Here is a 23,887-nt window from a genome sequence, read left to right on the forward strand (position 1 = left end):
ATCAGCCGAGCCTTTCTCTTACAACCAGCCCTTGTTTTAAGGAGTACACCTCAGCAAGATATGCATGTGTTCTGTTCTGTATTATTAAAGATTTTAAAGTAGATAGAGATGATAGTCTTTACTGAACTGGTTTCCTGAGTGTCAAAGCTTACACTTTAAAATGCTATTTGTGCTCCATGTAGCACTAAATGGCCTCAGGCTCAAATATATTTCTGATTTGCTGGCATGTTAGGAATCACACAGACTCCTCAGGTCATCTACGACAGGTTTACTTCGTGTTCCCAGGTTCTAAATCAAGCAAGGTGAAGCTGTTTTTATGTTTCTATGCTTCCCACCTGTGGAACAAGCTTCCTGAATACCTGAGGTCTACTAAAACTGTAAGCTCATCTAAATTGTTTACACAGCTTTCTGATAAATTAACCCTCACATGCAGTTCAGGGTCAAATTCAAGCCATTTTTACATTTGAGAGCTGTAAAAGCACCCTGCACAACTTTATTCTAGGTCCACTTTTCCTAATGTGACCCTGAATATGGAATATATAAAAATGGAAACACATTGCATAATTTTTTTAATTTTTGTGCAGCTGAAAATTTGACGTTTATTTATTTCTTAATTCAAAAATCACCATTCAAAAATGTTGTATTCTTCATAATCTATAACACGTTTTCTTGGGCCACAATATAATGGTTCCAAATGTCTTGTCATTTTTCATGTTTTTTCTCCATAAATCAACAGAATTCACTCTTCATTAAGGATTAATCAAATATTTATGTATGAAATCAGAATATGAACAGCATGTAAGGGTTAAATACATACATTGTTATACATACAACTTTAATGATTCATTTGGTTTTGCAATTTGAATGACTTTGTGTCTTCTTACTTTAAATGAACTTTAAATGCAATCATAATAAGTTGTTAATGTCTTATTTCAATGTATTTCTATGCCCTTGTAAAGCACCTTGAATTGCCCTGTGTCTGAATGGTGCTATATAAATATAAATGCCATGCCTTATGCAGCAAGTTGACAGGTCACTAAAACTAAAAGTCCAGCACCTGATTTAAGCCGCCGCTTGAAGTTTGCAATAAACTCTACAAGGGTTTAAGGAGGCCAAATATAAATGACTGTCATTGCAATGTGTAACATCATAGTAAGCCAAACTGAACAGTAGTCATCTAAAACCCAGTTAGATGTCTTTAGAGTTGGACATCTTAACTATGAATTTAGGGTCATAAAATGGCTATTAAAAATATATACCAATATTGGTTGTGATGATTCAGTTGTTTTCTATGTGATATCAATTAAAAATTAAATAAAAAAAACATATTTAATATGATGTACAGTATATTTTGTTCAGTTTTGTCTTTTGGGTTCCACTGTTACTGTATTAGCCAGTGTGTTCATACAGTGGAATGAAGTCATACAAGTCTGCTTTTTATCCTTTTATCACACCTTACAAGTTTAGAAAAAAAGAAGAAGTACAGCACAATACATCGCACACATAAGCTTACAGTATGTTAACACACATGTTGCAATAGACACACACACACACACACAGGCTTGTCCACGTCACCCACAGCACAGTGCACTACCTGTCGACCAGACACGCCTTTGGCCATGTGAAGTGCCAACTTACCCAGCCTGTAAAACTAGCTGAAGCACCTTTGCAAACACAGCATCTTGGAGCTTCTTGTGCGGCATGCAGAAGTGTTACAAATGCAGTTTTGTTTGTTCACCTGTCACCTGAGATTATCAGCTCTGCACATGAGGATTTAGTCTGCTAACCATTTAAAATAGAAGTTTGAGATGAGAGGATGAAGTTAATTGAAATACATTATTAGAATAGAAATACAATACAGAATATTAGATGTTGGCATGAATGTAATGTGTGTGCCTGTGCCACATACATTACATGTGTGCATATGTAACAGGACTCCCTCGCTAAACTGGAGCTCATCTTTATATTTAGACCCATACAGGCACAACTACTGTTTCTCCCAATCCCAATATAATCCCAACACCACTTTACACCCCAGCTCACCTACGTATGTATGGCCATGTCCACAGATATGCAGTGCTTCATGTGTTCATGATTGCCAACTTCATGCAAACTACAGAAGTCTGCACATGGATTACTGTACACTTAAAATACATCAGAAATTAGACATGGGTTGGGTAAGGTGTTCCTATTTGTGAAGCTTTTAAATAATCTTATAATGATGGTATTCAGATAATAAAAAGATGAAGATTAAATCTGTTAAGAGCACAGACAATGATTTTAGGGAGCTTGGGAATGTATTAAAGGACTGATATGTTCAAGAGTCAGACTGAGGAGAAATTTAAAGTACAATAACTGGATGTTAACAAAGGGAAACATGAGATTGTGCAGGTTCGTCTTATGAGTGAGCTCTTAATTTCAACAGTAACACCATTACACCTAATTAACAAGAAAGAGAGAGTATTTGGCTTCAGGAGAAACACACCTAGTCATTAACACAAAAACACGCAGCTCTTTTCTAAAGAATAAACATTTACAAGCTCACATATTCCAAAGTGTGACTGTCATCAGCAGAGGGAGACAAACACAAACAGAGCTTCCTTCCTGTCTCTCAATCCTGCACTTACTTTTACTTTAGAACAATACGGAACTCTCAGGTGATGGCAGTAAGTCACAGTAGCCTAATTTTTTAGTTCATACAGTTAGTTCAGTATCATGTAGAAAATACAAAATATGTCAAACCTTTTTCAAGTTTCATCTATACAAACTGAAGGATGTTGAAACTAAAACTCACATGGCACATTTAGGCCACAGTAAACTATTTTTTATGAAAACAATCCTGCAAGTTTCAGCCTGCGTGGGAAACAAAGGACTCACTTTTTAGCATCTATGACACAGCAGTAGGGGATGAAGTCAGTAACTTGGACTAACTAGCTAGGACTCTGCAGTGGGGAAGCCATGCTATTGTACATTATTTAGAAAGGAAGGACGTCTATATGTGATAAGGAACAATGCATTATGACACACACACACACACACACACACACACACACACACACAAGTTTGTTTTCATAAGTCTGAAAGCTTTGAGGGCTAAATGAGTGTTTGACAATGAACTGAAAAGGATGCAGTGATTTCAACCTATTGTCTCAGGTGGTAAATTCATTGTTCAAAACATTGTTTCACAGGAATATTTTTCTAAAAGATAAAAAAATAAATCTATTCTATAATATTTTCATGTGTGTGGGAGTAATAATAACTGTCATTAGAAAATACATTTTACTCTTTTCAATAGTGTTGAATGAGTTGAAACAGGAACAGAGCGCTGCAGGGAGTTTGATATCTCTAACCTCAGGAATAACTGAGTCTAACTACACAGCCGAAAGAAGTGAGCATGTTGAAGCCTATCTTAGTATGAACAGTAACACACCCTCATATAAATACTGTGACTGACAGAAAATGGGCAAAGCCCTTACAACAGTGCTTCTTGCTTCAAAGATGATCTTATATTAAATTAAAAGGAGTTTTCAGTGCAGCTGGGATACTTTGTGACCTGTTGTGCTGGTTTTCATGCAATCAAAACACATGCACAATCTACACAGGTGCCAAGCTTCACTCATGATTAATAAGTATAAAGTGCGTTGCCAGAGGGTAAAACAAGAAAGAGGAGGGTGAAAGTAGCAGAAGTACTTACAAGCGTCATCCAGTACGCTGCATACGCCATGAGAGATCCGGAGACAAACTCACTAGTTGGAGATAAAGCTTCACCCTGCGCTGCCACTTACTCCTGTCTTCACCGTAGGATCTTTCTCATGCCTTCCTAAAACAGTTGTGCCACTCCCAGCTCACTATCACACAAAGCTATCTGTGCTGCGGTCCTCTCATTAGGCAAGATTACCACAAATTAAATGTTTTCTAGCAGGATGAGCTGGTTCTTCTGCGCATAACCAAAAATAAGACAAGCACTGACCGGTACAACATAGACTCCTACCACTCCACACACACACACACACACACACACAGACACACACACAGACTTTCAAAGACAGGAAGGGGGAGAATTACTGCTATTATTCTCAGAAGGACTGCATGCTGCTGGTGGACCATCAATAGTTCTACCATCTGCACAATCCCGTTGATCCACAGTGCAGAGTTATGAAGTTATGAAGAACAATATGCAACAGATTGAAACATAAAAGTGGATGACAGCGCGTCATGAAAACAGCTGCAAACTTTTCCTGTATCTTTATAGTGAAGCTGCCATCTATTGGCTGCCATCAGATGCACCCAATGTAACAAAAAGAGGCGCTTACCTCTTCTGCCCCCTTTGTGTGTTTATGATGACCATGGCTTCTCTTCTTGTGTGGCATGTTTAAATCACGGATAGGTGAACTTTTTGAAGGTCCCTGGGCGCACTCAGTCCTCTTTTAGAAACCCTGATTCTATTCAAGCTGCTCTGCCCCTTGTTGGAAAAATAACTCGCCCCACCCGCAGCAGAAAATGTTCTTTGCTGATGAGTGATCGAAGTTGGCACCATCAAAATGTTTGTGTGTGTGTGTGTGTGTGTGTGTGTATTAATATTAATGCACGGTTCCTTATCACATATAGACGTCCTCCCTTTCTAAATGATGTATAATAACAGTTGACAGACTGCACTGAAGTTACTAAAGTACACATTTTTTGTGTACTTTATATTTATATGGAGACGATTGTGAACTTGCTCCATATAATCTGTCTTACTCCGTGCAGATTCTGAATTCTTATTTTATCTATTTGCTTGAAACCAATATGTAATAGTTCATTTACCCAGGAAAAAACTGAGTCTGGATCCTTGGTATGACTGATGGGACGCGCCCCACAATTCAGGGAAGAGTTGACTCATCGGTGATGTTGTTCTTTTCCTCTGGTTGAGCTGGCAGCTTAATATGACACAATGCTGCCCTCTGGTGGATAAAAAAAAAGTTCTGTTCCCTTCATGAGCTGTAGCAGAGGATCACTGCCACTCTGATTGAGTCAGAGAAACATAACGAATACAGATGCTTCGACACAGATGCACTGCATGGGACAATTAAGCAGTTAACATGCAATCATGCAATCAATCATTGAGCATGCCCAGTTGATTCTGATTTTGCATCGGGATGAAAAGAGAAAAAGATCTAAGTGACTTTGAAAGAATGTTGATTGTTGGGACATGGATGGCAGGAGCTTAAATATTGCTTGACTGGCTGGTGATTCAGTAAGAACAGTGACTAAAGTGACGTCTGTATTTAGATGTACAAGAAAGTCATCATTAAAGTCCCCATGACACTCTTACTTCCTTGATTTTATGTATTTCCTGTTGAAGCAGGATGTTGGGGTGGGGCATAAAATGTAAACTAATAAGATATCAGTTTGGGAGAGAAACAAGTTTATTTTATGGGATAAGTGGACAGGAATATCTTGTCATGGTCCTAGTGTTTAGTTTCCTGTTTTTTCTTTCCCTTTTGTGGGTGTGTCTATGTTTTGTCCTTCTCTCCCTGTGTTTATCTGGAGCTTGGCAGAGGTGGAGTCTTCCTGCTCCATTCACCTGCTGGTCATCAACTCGCCAAGTCACCTGCACTTCATGGTCTCATCAACTCTCTGTTCAAAGCCAGGTCCTGCTCTGCACTTGTCCCCAGATCATCTGATCACCTTTGCAGTATTGTGCCTTGGCTTTCTCCTTATCTCCTTTGAGTTTGCTAGTTGACTCCTCTTGTATTTCCTGTGTAGATTTCCATTTTTTGTCACCTCGTTGGATCCAGAACTCCACCCTGCCCAGCTCCTGCCTGCCTGCGTTTGATATTTCTTTGCACTTAGACTTTCTACTTTCTGACTGTTTTCTGTGTTGTGTCTGCATTGTAGGTTCAAGTATTCCAAATCAGCCGTGACATATCTTATCACCATATGGTATATTCTGTTTTACAGGAATTAGAAGTCATGTGACATAATTTTATGGGGACTTTAAACACAAACAGGAGATTTTGGACTAACATGTTAAACAGTGCTCCACTAACATCATCAAAACACCAAATGACTGAATATTTTTCAGGTCAAATTTCCCACCAGTAAAGATCAGAGATTTGTAGAATCAATGCCAAGGTACACTGAAACTCTTGTGGTGGCATCTGGTGGCCCAACATCTTACTAAGACACTTTATCTTGGATTTTCCTTTAATTTCTCACCCATCTGTATATATAGTTTAGTACAGGAAATAAACAGAGGCCAGCTTCATAAACCTACAATGTGATGCAGATGAAGTGATTGTGTGTCTTCGTGATGACAGTGTCTGTCATACAGATTACCTTTCGGAGACATAGTCCACCTGACCTTCACACTTCTTGATAACAGCATGAACTTCAGGTCACATCCCTACGTCAACAAACACTTTCATCAGTCCATCACCTGCGGAGCGATGATAATCTGGATGACACCCGGACGACATTTTGACAATATCTTCTGATAACAGATGACATTTGTACAACGTTGGTTGAGCCTTAGTTACATGAATGAATGAATTTCCCGTTGCTTATTTGTTATCTAGTATTACTCATATTTGCATGAATTGAAACGTCAATACGGTGAGTAATTCTCCAACTATTCAGTGCTATAAACTGAATTAGTTTCTGTTGGTTCTCCAGTATAATGGCTGATTCCAGACACATCCATATAAATATACTGCCACCACTAGAATTGAAACTATCAGAGCAGTAAATAAGGATGGATTCAGTGGCTTTTATTAGACATACTGCAATTTAAAACCAGAAAACTGTAGTCAGGAGCAATTTAATCAGATGCAACTCTGTTTAATTTCTCTTTTAATGGGCATCAATGAAGAGATCACATCACACCTGTCAGAGCAAGGTTTTATTTTAAATCTGTTTTTCTTTTTTTTCTTATGAAATGTTTATTGAACATACTTCAAAACATGATGCTGACAACACAGTTACTAACTGCTAATAGGAGGTCTGACTTCCACATGTCTTAGGAGGTACAAAGTACACCTCCTGAGTGGGGTGGGATGGAGGGGTAAATATGCCTTTATCAGGAGACATCCCAAAGGTATCTAAGAGAAAGTCAAATATAGTATATTTTTGTGTCTGTTTGGTCCAATACTGCCTTATAACTATATAGTGCTTACATTACAATACACAACAGCATGTTTGAATGATTTATGTATCACATTCAATTGAACATTTTATGATTTATGCATACTTTATAATATATACATTTCAGCCAAAATGACTTTGGGATGTTGACAAGCATCTAAAGCTCAGTTGTGTGGTTGTGATCAGTGTTGGTCAAAATGTTTTAATCTGATTAGTTATGTTTTAGTTAAGCATCAATCTGAGTAAGGAAAGTCAAACTTTAACACCAGACATTAACACTGTTATTTTATTGACAACTATTCAGACGTGTGAGTGAGGATTTTCTACTCAGTTCCACTGTGTTGGCCACAGTGACAATAAAGACGACAAAAGGGAGGGTGTTGGCATGGCAACCTTGTGTCCTTGTGAGTGTCACTGGCAGCAGATTTCACAGACACTCACATGTTGGTGAGTGAGTATATATCGATCCCATTCACTGGGATAATACGTGTCTTTACTTCACAATGATGATCTTCGTGATCATATTAGACTACAAACCACATTATGTCTTTCTTGTACTTACGTAATCAAATTTTTTAAAAAGCATGGAAAAACTATATCTAGTAAACATATATCTATATCAGCAAACAACTCTGAAACAACACGTGACAAATTGAAACACTGTTACTGAACCGTAAATGTACTCTGAGATCAGCAGGAAGTGCAGTTGAAGTTTTTTACATCTATTTGCCTCACCTAATTGATTTTGCTTGAATTGCTGACTGTTGAGGTGGCTTCTCAGTCGCTGCGGCTTCCTCTGCGTCATCCTTCAGTTAAAAGCCTTCACGGTCTGCCTCTGAAGCTGGAAAAATAATTAGCTGACGACACACAGTTAGACCTCTGACCTCATTTCACGAAACGGATATATGTGTTGGTTTTGTGCACTGGTGTGTGTGTTCTCTCAGTGGAATAAGGAAGGCTGCATGAGTGATCTCAGGCCATTATAGTGAAAAGTACACCCACACAGCTCAGAGATAAGGATGATGCAACTAATCAATGAAGACAACTCTAAAGATTCAGAGCTCTGTAATGAAACCATGATCTGCTACAAACAACTATCTAGCATGTTGTTGTTTTTTCTCCCCGTGGCTCTTCGGCTATGTGTGTGTGTCTCTTGGCTGACTGACTGCCTTTGTCAAAGCAAACAGTAGTTGCTAGGTAAAGGTGGATTATAGGGCTGATCTGGTGCAGACCTGTTTGCACACAGCCAGATGACCAAAAGTATCAGCCAGTATGGGTTATGATAAGTTTGATTCACAATGACAAACAAGCTCATGCTATTTTTAACTAAACCTAATTTCCTGGAATATGTAAGTTGTAATTAAAATAAAATGGTCCATTTGTGTAATAGTTTGTGTGTTTGTGTTGCTCCTAATTATACATTAGTCTGTCATGAACCACATCTCCACATCCTCCATTGTGTCAGAGAGGGGAAAACAATATCCTCCCTTAGAACAGTTTTATCTCTGTATCACTGTGCACACCTGTAAACAGAGCTCACTGACCTAATGTTTCCACCACTAAACAACTGATTAGCATCTTAGAATGGCAATAATATTGTCACAAAAGACTTCAAACACTGTGAGACAGGGTGACTTCAATAGCAGAGGGACACATTAAATTAACAGGTGTTGAATCCTACTTCACACTTCTACTCCACTTCATTTCAGAGGGAAATATTGTACATTTTACTGCAATACATTTAGTTGGCTGCTCTAGTTTCAACAAATATTAATAATTCACTTTTTTTTTTAAACGCTGTATTATTATTATTTAAACAAAAACATTTATCCTTACATGCTGTTCATACTCTGACCCTTAAAAGTATCTCCTCATAAATAGTATTTATGAATACCTTATCAGTCATTAAAAATGGTTGATAAATCCTTAATAAAGCCTTCAATTATTCATTATTTAGGTTTTACACTATTTGTTTATGTAGAAAAACATTCACTACATTATGGTCTCATGTTACCTAAATTAGAAAAACACAACAGCCATAATGGCTTAATGAGAAGAATGCTTGAATTTGAATGATTTTTTTTTGACTTAATGTGAGTCATATTTAACTCTTTGTTCAAAAATGTAAAAAATAACATAAAGAAGCAGAAATAATCATTTTTGGTGTGATAAATAACTGTTGAAAATGTAATCTCATTCAGAAATGTGCTACTCTCATTAGATTTTTAACATAATTCATTGTGAATTTGTTTGTTTTGTTTTTTAACTTGTCTGTGAACCACACAGGAACTGAATTTGTTCACAATCAGCAGGCTGACAGGTTGAAACATGTCCATTTCTGTTTCCCTTTCCAGTGAAAATGAAAGTGACCTGGCATATGAAGTCACAATTTCAGGTTATAAGCAAGGTATTAAGGGTGTTTTACTGCTTTCAAATGCAGAAATCGGTCCAATTTGACCTGAACAGCATGTATCAGTTATAACAATCAAATAAGATAAGTGCATGTAGCTGTTAACACTTCAGTAGCATTAATAATGCATGTTCTCTGTTGTATAAGTCAGTTTTCTGAATACCACTCCCACCACTTCTTGTCTCTCATTAATCAATTCTAAGATAATTCAGTGAGTTGCATTAGAACAAATAATGAACATCTGCTGTTTTTCATTCTGAATGTGATGTTATAATTGTCTCCTGATCCATCTTCCTCCACATGGTTCTGTTTCAGTTTCAGCTAATGTCCTGATGAAAGGCTGCGGTGTGGACGAGGAGCTGTCTGCGGTGCTGAAACATCTCTCTCTCTCTCTCTCTCTCTCTCTCTCTCTCTCTCTCTCTCTCTCTCTCCCTCTCTCTCTGTGTGTGTGTGTGTGTGTGTGTGTGTGTGTGTGTGTGTGTGTGTGTGTGTGTGTGTGTGTCTCGCTATCTCAGACCTACTGTATTGTCGATTGTTATCGATTGAATCAGATTTATTGTAGCCTATCTATTGGCTTCTTCCGTATTTCCAGCACCAAACAGTCAAAGAGCAGTGAGGAGTTGGTGATACGTGTATTGCCACAGTGTCGGTTTGTCTCATACATATTACGCACACAGTGGATGGGGGATGCGAAAGAGATGCAGTAGAAAGATGCTGCACCACTATCCGCCTCATAATGATACAAATCTACAAGCAAACACACGTATAGGATCAAATCAGATGTTATCTTTTTGGTAGTATTTCTTCTCTATGTCCTCTCTTCCTCCTCCGGAGACAAACTACGAGATAGTTTTAGTCGGATCTCCTCCCCCCTCCCGCTCAGACTTTCTCCCAAAAGGGACTTGAACTCATATCTTACCAAAGGTAGACGCCACACTGACGTCAGAGCATCCGTAATTTGACGTGTGAACACCCCCCATCGCGACCACACATACACACACACAAACACACACACACATACAGAAATAGAGCGCACAAATCAGCCCTCCCCATCAGCAGTATTTCCTTTCCCACGTTCTCTCCATCTCAGCCAGCTGTTTCTTAAGGAATACGACAGAAACAAGAAGGAGATCTCTTTATTGTCACCACCAAAGACGCTTTGGCTGTTTTCTTAGAAGCAATTTGAGGCTGTACAGGCTATTCTTTTTTTATTCTTGTTTAATTCGCTCTGAGATGGAAATGAGATGTCGTCCAGCGGTGATGTGTTGTGTTTTTGCCGTCCTCTGCTCCGCGGTTCCTCGCTCGGTGGGATACGGAGACAGACAGTACCTGAACGAGTGGGCAGTAGAGATCCCAGGCGGACTGTCCGCTGCGGAGATGATCGCCAGGGAGCTGGACTACGACTTTGTCCGACAGGTAGGTACCAACACTCTGCGAGCGGTTCCCAAAGGCAAAAGCACCAGTATACAGTTTAAAAAGAGCTTGACATTATTCTAACATGAGATATATGTTGGCATAAAAACAAACCTGGAAAATCAGCCAGCACAGCTTTATTTTGATATTAAACATCTAATTGAACATCCAACCAAAGAGAAATAACAGACACAAAAAAATAATCATGAAGCAGCCTGTAAGCTTTGGACTATTTTGTAACAGGAGACCAAATAATAGCTGTATCAATTATTCTGCTTTGTTTGATAAGGCCATTAGCACTGGAAACTCATTGCTTTTATGATGGCCCAAAAGCACACAATGCATCCAGCATCCTGCTAAATTAAAGCAGGAGGATTTAATCAATCTATGACTCACTGTTTACACATTTCTGATAAACCACAAGAGAGACTCAGGTTTACATTTCCCCATCCTATCCACTATTATAGCCTGACTCATGCTGTTCTCTGCCTGTGCAAACACATATGGCTCGCTGAAAGTTTTAAGTCAAGCTCATTCATTTCTATGAAACCTGTAGCTCTTAACAGCAGCTGTCAATGATTAACAGAGCTCTCAGGTGTCACGGACACTGAAGCACGCACTCTGCATCCATTGAGTCAGAACAGGGCAAGCTTGAGTTTACATTGCATAACGTTAATTTAGAAGACAATTTTGTCCAAAGCAAATTACAATAAGTGCATTCATCCTCACCAAAAACATTATAGTACGCATGGCTCAATTGTGGAATCGGCACATTGTCGCTTTACTCAAGACATCTCACTGCTCAGTATCAATCTGTGGCATTAATGTAGTTACTTCATATCCTCAAAGAGTGATGTAAACATACAGAGTGACACATACACACCTGTAGGTTCTATACATTCTGTTTTGTTTGTTTTCAATGAGAATAAAACCTGCAAATAGTGTAAATCTCCTAGTGTGGTAGATCTTTTGTAATGTAATGTAATGTAATCTGTATAAAGTAGATCACCATCCATATTATTAAAAAGTGTAGTTTCGTGATGTCACAAATAATTCCCTCTATGAATGAGATTGTGATTCCCTGAGGCCTTTGTGAGAAATAATGATGTTTGTAGACCTGCACGGCAGACTCCGGCTACCAGATGGCTGGTATCATGTCATTTCCTATCAAACACTCAGCCTCTCTTGTGTCTTCCCCTCTGCAGATTGGGGCCCTGGAAGACCACTTCTTGTTCAAGCATCGCAAACATCCTAGCAGAATGAAACGAAGTGCCGAACACATCACCAGACAACTGTCAGAGGACGATCGGGTGAGTGGCATCTTTTGACTATTATCTGTGCAAGTAAGGTCGTCTCGTCTCACCTCAAGTTATTAAAGTGAACACCTGTGTCTGTGTGTAGGTACTGTGGGCAGAGCAACAGTACGAGAAACGTCGTAATAAGCGAGCGTCCCTCGGGGAGTGCAGGGACTGCCCGGTGGACAAGCTGTTTGATGACCCCATGTGGAACCAGCAGTGGTACCTGGTGAGTCTCCTGGAAAGCATCAGGATCATATAACAAACACACATCACATGATACTGAATTAAGCCTGCTAAAAAAAATACATGAGAAATTCAACAAGTGCCTGGATTTGAAATCTAGTTTGCTGGTTTAAGGATGCCTTTACACATTTCAGAAACTATTTATGTTCTTTCCAGTACTCTATAAACCACGGATCTAGGTTGATACTCACTTTACTGGTCATATGTTGCCTACTTTTGGCCTTCTGTTTGCATGCATCCAATCTGTTCTCCTCTGAGATGTGCAGATGCTCTGTGAGTGCTGGACAGCTCCACACTGCTCACTGCTTTGTCCTCTCTGGGCCCTCATGCTTCTAGCATAAAAATACACACACACAAAAAAAAGAAAAGAAACAATAGCATTCTATTAAGCAGTTCTAGCCAAAAGAGCCATTTGCTTAATTGGTAAAACAGTCTGTGTGGAGATGAGAGGGGTGGAGAGACTATAATCCAGCAGGATGGAGTAGAGTAGAGCATTAAGTCCCAATTTACCCTGAATGGGATGTTTTAGCCCATTGAGGCCAAGTAGCAGCAGAGAACAGTAGATTGTCACAGCTGTGCATGCTTGTCCAGATCCATTACTAACACTTTCACTTTACCCTGACCGTCAGCTGACCCTGACATTGCCACTTTCAATGACATCTTTACCGATTTTGATCCCTGAGCTTAGAATGAACTGTTCCCGTTGACCGCAGCGTATACAAAGTAGATGAATGCATTTCAGGGGAAAAAATATCTATTTCCTAATGCTGCTCATATTTTTATCAAAGCCGATTAACCCAATAAAGACATGCAACCACCAGTAACTCATCATTCTGACCATCTTTTTATAATATGTTATACATTTCTGCCAACAAGGAGCAATGACTATTCATCTAAATATATTATTAAATTAAAGTTAAAACTCAAGAACAAACAATTCATGAAGCTTTCATTAGAGAGAGAAAGAAAGAGATCACAACATCATTCCACGTCACCAGAAGTAACAGGTAAAATCACGTCAGGCTGATTGGCTATTAAATTGATCCCATTCTGCAAAACAAAGCCACTGACTCATCCTCAGCTAAGTCACCAACACTAGTTTGTCTGCACTTTACTGGACGATAAACAAGTGTACGTATATGTTTTTTTGTATCAGGGTTGTGTGTGAGTGTGTGTGCATTTGGGAAAGAGAGCGAGATACATATTACATTCTCTCAGCTTCCACTTCTCCGCACCTGCACTAACTGAACATGAGTCACACGCTTGTGGAGCATAAGAAAACAAATTGAGATGAATCATTTTTGCCGATGAGAGATGATGACACTAATGGAATTGGCCTTAAAGTGCCGCTTAGTGTATTTCCACATGAGGCCCATGTCTGTGCCACTGCAAGGGCCACGTTATAGGTCATCTAAAGCATTATGATTCACTCACTTCATTCATTCAAAGAAGAAAAAGCTGCATAGATAAGACAATAATATACCAATGTTTGCAAATAAAGACACATATTACAGTATATCTCATTAACAGGAAAGGGGGAGGGCAATGATATGTGTGTGTAAAGGGATGTATTGAAAAGAAACATTATAGGTGACTGAGGCAGTGCAAAGAGGTGCCACAGGTTAGAAGATGGTGACGTTTGCCGACGTCACCATCTTCATTGGCATTGTTAGGGGCTGAGCTGTGTGACGGGGGCAGAGGCCAGTGGCTGGGCAATGTAATGGCAGAGAGGGGGGGGGGGGGGGTTGCATGGGCCTGAGAACAGGATGTGTATCTTCATCTATCACAAGTGGGTGACTGCCTGGTGATTTAATCAGGGAGTGACTCATACTTTTAGCTTGAAGTTCCTCCTGCCTGTATGGCTGTGTGAGCGAGAGAGAGAGGCAGACTGTGTGTGTGTGTGTGTGTGTGTGTGTGTGTGTGTGTGTGTGTGTGCGTCTGCGTGTGTGTGTGTGTGCGTGTGTGTGTGCGTGTGTGTCTCCATGGCTGTGGAAGTGTCAGTCTGTATTAATTGTGCTTGGAGGGATATGTTTGTCCTCTGGCGCATGTCCACTCACTCGTTTCGTATGCGATTGGCGCAGAGAGACTTGCGTAATCTACTGTGTGTGTTTGCTGTGTACCATTAAAATCTATGCATGGATGACCACCAAGATTCCCCTCAACTGCTATACCAGCATCAATAAGTGAGTCATTTGGTGTTACCATAAAACAAGCAAACTGTAGATATGAGCTGGCTGGGAGTAAAAGGCTCACTAGCAAATTGCGACCGAAACACATTGTCTGAAAGTGTGACATGTGCTGTGCATTTACATTGAGATTTGTGTCTGATGTCTTGTGTTTGAACTGATCTCCAAAGAGAAAGAGATGTATGATAAAGAGATCCCTTTCTCATAAGGATAGGGGTGAAAAAAGAGAATGAAAGTGGGAGCCAAGGAGAGAAAGAAAGGTGATACATCACAGGGATGAGTCACGTCTTGGGGTGGTGTTCTGCAGTGTCTGTGCATAATGCGCAGAGAGCAAAGAGAGTTCTTTTTTTAGTCTTAGCTGTTTCCAGCTCTGAATCATACTCTTCTCCAGGCAGGCAGGCAGGCATCAGCCCTGTTCGCTCTCCATCTCTCCCTGCTGATTTTCCATTTAAAACCGGCTTGGTGCCCCTCTCACTCCTTGCATGTAATGTTAGATAGCCTCAGAGATGGATTTCTGAATAATCCAACAGGGGGATTGAATGTGAGTCAAGACAGGAGAATGGGGGTTTGAAACACAGTGCATCTCTAGGGTTAAATTAATTAGGTGAATTGCTGTATTGGGCATCTCAAAAGTCTGAATCATTATTACCTTCTGGCAGCAGTCTACCTACAAGTGGCCATAGGAGTGGACTTGAGCCCAGACAAAAGAGAAGCCAACAATCCAGTAATGAATTTCTGTAAAGGTCAGTGGAGGAACTGGCAGGCTGAGCAAGCTGGAGGACTCCACTTTGGCTGACCTTTTTACCATACTGTATATGATAATACTTAAAGAGCCTGTTTGGATGAAGTGCTAAGATATAATCATAATTTAGTTTTAAACAGATGTGTAATTTTATCTTTTTTCATCATCTGTCTTCCAGCAAGATACACGGACCTCTTCCTCCCTGCCAAAGCTAGACTTGCACGTGATCCCCGTGTGGCAGAAAGGCATCACAGGAAAAGGAGTGGTCATCACCGTGCTGGATGACGGACTGGAGTGGAATCACACAGACATCTACTCGAACTACGTAAGACACCGTTTCCATGGAGACAGCCCCGTCGTCTGGGCCTGCCGTTGCCATAGCAACATCGCTGGTGACACCTCACGAGGCGGTTCATAAAGACAGTAATAAATCTTCTATATGATAATGTCTGCCTCCAAGGAGGAGCTTTCTGCTTTTTAATTTCGAGATGAAAAGCAGCAGATATTTTGCTGTGATGGCAGTTTAGCTATGAATAACTATAATCCTTGTGTTTAGGGATGCAGATTCTGAAAATATTTCACATTTCTCCAATAATGTTTTTGACAGATTGCAAGAGGATGCAGATAATTATGTGCTGATGAAAGCAAGCGTGACTGTATGGGAGCTTTCATTCTGGCATAGTTTCTCTAAAACTCTAAAAGCCTTAAAAAGCCCCATCTGTGGTTTGGTGTCGTACAGTGCTGTTGCTTTCAGAAGAACCAAAATGAGAGAGAGGGAGTGAGGTAGGGAGAGAAGGAGATAATGTATGACAACAGAGCTGATGGAAACAACTCCCACTTAAATTGAGTTAACGCTGATTAATCAAAGAAGCTCAATCAGCCGAGACGCTCATCCTTAACAATCAAGGCATATGAGCAGCATGCATTTGCATCACTTAATACCACTAATTCTAAAATGAGTCACAGGCATCTGATTTCAAGCAGATATTAAAGCTGTCACTGTGAACTGTAAACTGAGAGGAAGCTTTAAATTGCCTAATCATTGAAATGTTCTTTTTTTATATAAGAATAGGCCCATACTTAATTATATTTGCTAGTGCATGGGAATGATGGGAAACAGACATGACTGACAAAGTACCAAAGAGAACATAAAATTCATGACATACCACCACCCATGACACAACCCTCGGGTAAAAACGGTTGTTTCCAGCAATCTGAATGTTTTAACAGCTCACCATCATCCTCAGGGTGACTGTCTTCATATATTTTTTGTTTCACTACCCGGTCAAGTCTGCCATCACCAATCATGTCTCCATGACAGCAGATTGGCCCCTGAAAAAAAAATCTGATGAGACTGATGCACACTAACGTCATCCCAGCTTTTGAAAAGAGATGCCTGATCATTTTCTGTCTGTTGTTTTCAAAGGACGCAGCAGCCAGCTTTGATTTCAATGACAACGACCCGGACCCTTTCCCCAGATACGACTCCACTAATGAAAACAAGTAAGTATGACTGTGGACGGAGCGCCTTGGTAGTCAATTGGTTACCACATCTGTCACATAATAGCAGCGTCCCTGGGTTGAATCCAGCAAGGGACCTTTGCTGCAGGCCATTCCCTCTCTCGCTCTCTCTTCCTGTTTCTTGTCGGTCTCTATACCAATGTATTTTCAAATTAAAATAAATATTTTTTAAGTATGGCTATAAGTGTAAGTAAACACATATCCAATCTTCAGTTTGAATGAAAATTTGAACAAATGTGCCAAGACATTATAAATATATGGATTCTTTGCTGTGGCTCTCGCATGAGAATGCACTTAAAAGGATTTTGTTGCTTCTGCTTAATGCAGCCTTCAATGAGTTCCATAATGGGCATGAATTGGTGGAACATGTTCAGAGCACATTCTGCCAGTGGAGTGAAAAACGGTTGGGTGTTACAGCTGTTACTCACACCCAAGCACAATTGCTGCTCTCTTTTGTTAACAGAATACTCAACAATTCAACCTCCATTTTCAGATGACGCAGAGGACCCTGACCATCAATACCTTCTGCTCTAAACATGAGATTTCATGAGAGAAATTATGTAACCAAACAAATAGCGGCCATCTGTAATGGAATTTTGTGTTCTATGAAATAATAAGTAGTTCAGAATAACCACCAGGGAAAACAATGCACTGAAATTCCTGCTAAAAGCATCATGTGACGTAATTTCTTTTGTACAGAACAAACTAAATTCCACCAAACAAATACAGCTGTCATTTGAAAAATTGACATTGTGGATGTTTCCAGTTGAGTGTATATAACATAATAAATGTTAATGCATTATTTGTTTGTAGGCACGGGACCAGGTGTGCTGGGGAGATAGCAATGCAGGCAGACAACAATAAATGTGGTGTTGGAGTGGCGTACAACTCCAAAGTTGGAGGTAGGGGCTTCCTTTTTTCTCACATATGTATAGACATGCTTGAGACTTTTGACTAAGAGTGAAATTGTTGCAGGTCGGCTTGTTGTTGCTGTCACTGGTGCTGTTGTAGGATTTACATGATTGTGAATTACATCAGTTTATGTATCAGAAATGACAAACAATGGAGGCATGTTTACTGAAAGCCTTGTTTAGTGGGCGCTTGGTAAACAGGATACAAAAGAGCAGGATGCAAAAAAAGAACTCATCACCGTGGGCGTCACTTTGCCTTTAGATACCCTGGCTGTAACATTTTTTATTTATAGCTAGTAGGGAAAAAAGATTTCCTGATGGAGGCCTAATTTTTTTCACACCAGATGGTTGCATAATGTCACTCTCTAAAATTACTGACCTCCAATCCACCTGAAAAAAATGTTATTTATATTTGGACTGCAACATCTGAAGGGCCGGGGCTGGTTGTTAGTGCTCCAGCAGCTCCTGAGCCTTAAAATAGAAACATTAAATATCTTACTTCCCTAAAACAATTAATTATATTCATAAGCTTCAACTGAAGGATTTTAACTCATTATTTTTCTCTTTATTTACTGTAATGAGGCAGTAAATTACCATATTTCATCGTTTTTACTTCCTCCCTAAGTAGGGACCATAAATTATTAATACAATACAATATAATGATTAATCACCAAATAGATAAATGATCACTTTGGTATAATATTCCCTTCTCTCTTTTAGGAATTCGTATGTTGGATGGGATTGTGACTGATGCCATTGAGGCAAGCTCCATTGGGTTCAATCCAGACCACGTGGACATCTACAGTGCCAGCTGGGGACCCAACGACGATGGCAAGACAGTGGAAGGTCCAGGTCGGCTGGCTCAGAAGGCCTTCGAGTACGGTATCCAGAAGGTAAATTATGAGACAGGAGTGATCTCAGACTGAAGTTCCTAAAGGGAGCTATTATCTGCAGCAGTGATAAATCAGATAGAACAGGATCAATATGGACAATGTCATTAGCTGGCAGGAATGATGCTTCTAATGATCAAGTGCCATTGGTCGCAGTTGTTAGCAAAGATTTTGCGTTGGTTTATTTCACTTTAAATTTCAATCAAAACATCTAATACTGAAACTATATGTGTTATTACATCAAATACCAAAACATATGTTAAACTCCCATGTAGTATTATGGCTTCATTAGTATGTATTGTATACATTACATAAAATGTGTTTTTAGTGAAAACAATAAGTCAAAATTTGATACAGCGACATGTGTGGCAATGGTTGCTTCAGCTCTCTCCATCATGCCTTCTGCAGGGCCGTGGAGGGAAAGGTTCTATCTTTGTTTGGGCATCAGGTAATGGTGGCCGCCAGGGCGACAACTGTGACTGTGATGGCTACACAGACAGCATCTACACCATCTCAATCAGCAGTGCCTCCCAGCAGGGCTTGTCCCCATGGTACGCTGAGAAGTGCTCCTCCACTCTTGCTACAGCGTACAGCAGTGGAGATTACACAGACCAGAGAATTGTAAGTTACTATGATCATTTTATTTTAGGTTATGTTATACTGTATTTCATGTCGTGTCACATTATGTTACATTACATTATGTCAAGTAACATTATGGGAGTGTTGTTCAAAGGACATTTCATGTTATTCAAGGTTATTCTAAGCTGTGAATTTCTTTTTCTTGCCAGACGAGTGCTGATCTACACAATGAGTGCACTCAGACTCACACTGGAACGTCGGCCTCTGCCCCGCTGGCTGCTGGAATATTTGCCCTGGCCCTTGAACAAAAGTATGCAATACTGCACATGAAAGGCTCACACAACCTGAATACCTGATGTTTTTTTAATACATTAACAATTTAATGATTATTTTAATACTCAAAATGTATATCATACTCACTGGCCTCCCTGTCCATCTTCCCTCCCTCAGTCCTGAGCTTACCTGGAGAGACCTGCAGCACATTGTGGTCTGGACATCAGAGTTTGATCCTTTGGCCAATAACCCAGGCTGGAAGAGGAACGGAGCAGGGCTGATGGTCAACAGCCGCTTCGGCTTTGGCCTTCTCAATGCCAAAGCCCTGGTGGACCTTGCTGACCCAGCGTCCTGGAAACATGTACCAGAAAAGAAGCAATGTATCGTCAGGGATGACTCATTTCAGCCCAGGTATGTAAAGTTTCTCTCTTTTAAATAATTTTGTAAGAATGATTACATTATACAAAAGAGAGACAAAGGGAAAGAGAGTTATTTTTGTCCTGACATTTTGGGTCCAACAAAGCAAACAAACAAAACCATCTGTGTTATTAAGTACATCTGTTGCTTTTCAAGTGAAATCATGACAATAAGATTTAAGCCTGAGAGAGTTTTCTGTGACATGATAGTGTATGAGAAAGGTTTAAAAAAAAAGATGACAGCTGTGATCATTTAATTTTGAGGTCAGTCATCAGCCATGTGCACTTGTTATTAAATGCTAATTGCTAAACAATGAGATTAAACTTCCAAATGCAAAGCTGTCATGCACAGAGGAAGCATTTCCCCTTCTGTTGTTTCACCAAATGTTCTGTTTGGAATGCTTTTTGGATTAATGACAAGGAAATTGAGGGCAAATGCTAGCTGCAATGCTGCAACCTTGAAATAACCTCTTGATTTTTGCATTGCTCCACTTATGTCAGCTGTAGTGGAGGGCTCTGTGCTTCTTTACATGTCTATTTTGCAATTTGCTTTCAATTATGAGACTCAATAGCACTGACACCTAGTTCCCCCATTACCTTGCTACATGCCTGTTTAATCCAGAGGATTTGGCTCCACATTTCCGTCAATGCTTAGTGGTCTTCTATTCCCTCCAGCTTTATGGCAGCTTGAACACAGAAATCCTTTCATTCATGTCTGGGAGAGTTAAGGATTAATTATTTTGTAAATGAATGACTAAAGTCATTCATAAAATTTGGATTGTCATTGAATGATGACTTCATTGACCCCATTCAGGCTCATTTGGTTCATAGTGCGTTAATTTTTTCTAACATTGTTCCATGTTTTTATCATGAAGGTGACATTGTTTGATATTTCACCATTATAATATATGTAATGTCTGTGTGAAACAGTGTTTTGTCGTTTTCCATCCTGCTGTTGTTACTCAAATGGCAGTAACAACAGCACAGAGAACTTATCAGGGAACAAAATACACATACAATGGACTTCTGTCGTCATGGAGAGCTGTTTGTGTGTCTCATCCACTGCTATTTTAATGCATCCCATAGGGAGCTGAAGGCGGCAGGGGAGATCACTATAGAGATTCCAACCAAAGCCTGTGCGGGGCAGGAGAATGCTGTCCGCTCATTGGAGCATGTGCAGGTGGAGGCCAGCATTGAATACACCAGGAGAGGGGACCTACACATCACACTCACCTCCCCAGCAGGTAAGGAGACGTGTGCATACACATGCCCAACATGCATGTATGAGAAAAAATTAAAAGGCTCTCAAATAATTTTTGAATGATTTCCTCAGGCACCAGTACAGTGCTGCTGGCTGAGCGAGAGAGGGACACATCCTCTAATGGCTTCAGAAACTGGGACTTCATGTCTGTCCATACATGGGGAGAAGACCCTGCTGGTACATGGACCCTGAAGATCACTGACACTGTGAGTTACACACATATTTGGTGGGAAAAAAATGTCCTTGTTTGTTCAGCTATTTTGTGTTAATACATTATAGAAACAATTGCCCCTGTTAAACACAAAAAGCAGTTAGGAATGATTTTATGAAAACAAAAAAAGGCTTATATGTATAAAGATTTAATATGTGATGTAGAACTCCTCTTGCAAGTGATCATCCACCAGTATGTTGGGTGGTTTGAGTTCCTGTCAGCTCCTGAAAATAAACCATCTTTATTCCCTCTCACAGTCGGGTCGTATGGAGAATGAGGGTCGGATTTTGAACTGGAAGTTGATTCTCCATGGAACATCAGAGAAGCCAGATCACATGAAGAAACCTCGAGTGTACATACCCTATAATGCTGTGCAGAATGATCGCCGGGGTGTGGAGCATATGGATGACATGATGGAAGTGAGTATAAGTGCAACTGTGTTAAAAACTACAGAGAAATGCTCACATAGACACCTGGTTTGGATGTTAGGGGAGATACACGTCACTGGATGTTAACATTTGTGCCTCTTTTAGATTTAAACCTATAACATTGGAGGCTCAATTCAATGATGCTGAACTTACACTTGATTACATGAATTAAAGCTAACTCAATACTTGAATGTGTGAAGTGTGATGATGCCACGATGTAACTCCCAATGGCACACATGGCTCAAATCTCAAATAAAATGCTACAGACATAATTAATGAAGATAGTCCTTTATTCGGGAGGATGACCATTTCAGGGTTTTTTTTGTTGTTTTATTTATTTATTTAACAGGAATAATGCACAATACATTTATTGTACCAAATATAGCTAAAAACCCATTTCCATCTGTAGTTCATGGGTGGAGGCCACCAGTAACAATAACAATGATAATTATTCGATTTATTTAAAGAACCTGGGTAAATAAAAAACATACTAAAAGCATAAAAGAAGTCATATATAACAGTTAGTAGTGCTGAATTAAAATATTACACTACAAAACAGACTCACTAAAACATCAGTATTAAGAAAAAAACAGAGACACTAGAGGGCATGCCATCAGTAATCTGAACATCATTTAAGACAAACAATTCAGCAGTACAAGAAACTTCCAACCAGACATGTAATACTAATGCTGACCAATGTAATCAGTATATCTCAGTTCAGTGACTGCAGATGTGTGTAAAAGTACTGCATTCTCTGATAAGTGGTAAATAAATTCCACATCGGCCTGCCAGCTGCTGAAAACAAGACTTTTGACCAAACTTTGCACAGACCTTGTTTGGGTCTAGTCTGTAATATAAGACCAGGACAGCGGCAATGACAACCTGATGTCCCTCCTAAATATAGTCTATTCCTTTGGTCTTGTTCTCTAACACACTGCATTTGAAGTGAAACAATGTGTATGAGGTCCAAGTGCAAGTAAAAGTGTTAAAACTCAGTAAATTAGCTTACATCTACACTGGATAAACAGTTTAGAAATGATGGCAGTTTTTACACCTAAAATTTTAGCGCTGTGTAAAAGGACAAAGTAAAGTTTAATTTCACATCCACAGTGCTAAAGTACAGACACATACTCTATCATGAAACTATAATGCTATCATTTCTCTAGGAACCAAATAAAATGGTACACAATTATGTCATATATCTTAATAGTAGATGCACACTGTTGGATTATTTTTTGTCTCACATCTCCTTTCTGTCTGTGTGGTGATACAGGAGCCCACCCAGGCCCATTTACCTCCAAAGTCTGATACTGCACAAGCCTCCCCTCCTTCCAAGGCAGAGAAGAAACCCCAAATTCCTGAAAATTCTCCATACTCCCCCACCCTGGCCCTGCTGCGTCTCCTGCAGACGGCCTTTAACAGGCAGACCACAGCCCTGCAGCAGCCACAGTCCACCAGGGACTTCTCTAACTGGAGGAAGCAGCAGCCAGGCAGGGGTCTCTCCCCTCCTGCTACAAGACTCCCCCCACAAAAGCTGTACCAGGCACTGGACATGGTCAACAAGTACCGTGGCCCGGAGGACAATGTCTACAGTGACTACAGCGATGGCTTCTACAGCACCAAGCCGTACAGGCACAGAGATGACCGACTGCTGCAGGCCCTGTTTGAGATGTTAGATGATCAGAAGTGAAGGCGTGGAGGAGAGGAGAGGAGAGGAGAGGAGAGGAGAGGAGAGGAGAGGAGAGGGGAGGGGAGGGGAGGAGAGGAGAGGAGAGGAGAGGAGAGGAGAGGAGAGGAGAGGAGAGGAGAGGAGAGGAGAGGGGAGGGGAGGGGAGGGGAGGAGAGGAGAGGAGAGGAGAGGAGAGGAGAGGAGAGGAGAGGAAAGGAAAGGAAAGAAAGCAAAGGAAAGAAAGGAAGACGGGAAGCATGGTTACATGTTGGTTGGGGAGCAGAGGAACAAGGCAACGAGAAGAGAAAAGC

General features: G+C 40.2%; 2 protein-coding genes across 3 annotated transcripts in view; one reads left to right on the forward strand and one right to left on the reverse strand.

Annotated features, from left to right (window-relative positions):
• cast (calpastatin) overlaps positions 1 to 4,401 on the reverse strand; it is a 37,893-nt gene extending 33,492 nt beyond the window's left edge. For both annotated transcript variants that reach the window (XM_053315377.1, XM_053315370.1), the window contains exon 1: positions 4,314 to 4,401. In XM_053315377.1, coding sequence (XP_053171352.1) covers positions 4,314 to 4,370 — 57 coding nt within the window. In that variant the 5' untranslated portion in view covers positions 4,371 to 4,401. The remainder of the gene's footprint in view (positions 1 to 4,313) is intronic.
• A 6,367-nt stretch (positions 4,402 to 10,768) lies between these two features.
• Positions 10,769 to 23,597, forward strand: pcsk1 (proprotein convertase subtilisin/kexin type 1). The gene is made up of 14 exons (XM_053316771.1): positions 10,769 to 10,951; positions 12,154 to 12,258; positions 12,350 to 12,472; positions 15,596 to 15,742; positions 16,844 to 16,920; positions 17,752 to 17,840; positions 18,570 to 18,742; positions 19,148 to 19,360; positions 19,528 to 19,628; positions 19,769 to 20,002; positions 21,094 to 21,251; positions 21,341 to 21,474; positions 21,737 to 21,898; positions 23,181 to 23,597. The coding sequence occupies exons 1-14, from the start codon at positions 10,769 to 10,771 to the stop codon at positions 23,595 to 23,597; spliced, it is 2,316 nt and encodes a 771-aa protein (XP_053172746.1).
• The last annotated feature ends 290 nt before the right edge of the window (positions 23,598 to 23,887 follow it).

The sequence above is a fragment of the Scomber japonicus genome, chromosome 3 (assembly GCF_027409825.1).
Source record: "Scomber japonicus isolate fScoJap1 chromosome 3, fScoJap1.pri, whole genome shotgun sequence".
Lineage (NCBI taxonomy): Eukaryota > Metazoa > Chordata > Actinopteri > Scombriformes > Scombridae > Scomber > Scomber japonicus.

Coding starts and splice junctions, on each gene's coding strand:
- pcsk1 (XM_053316771.1), top strand. CDS start 10,769: ATGGAAATGAGATGTCGTCCAGCGGTGATGTGTTGTGTTTTTGCCGTC. Junction 12,473..15,595: donor GGAACCAGCAGTGGTACCTG/GTGAGTCTCCTG, acceptor TCTGTCTTCCAG/CAAGATACACGGACCTCTTC. Junction 21,899..23,180: donor ATATGGATGACATGATGGAA/GTGAGTATAAGT, acceptor GTGGTGATACAG/GAGCCCACCCAGGCCCATTT.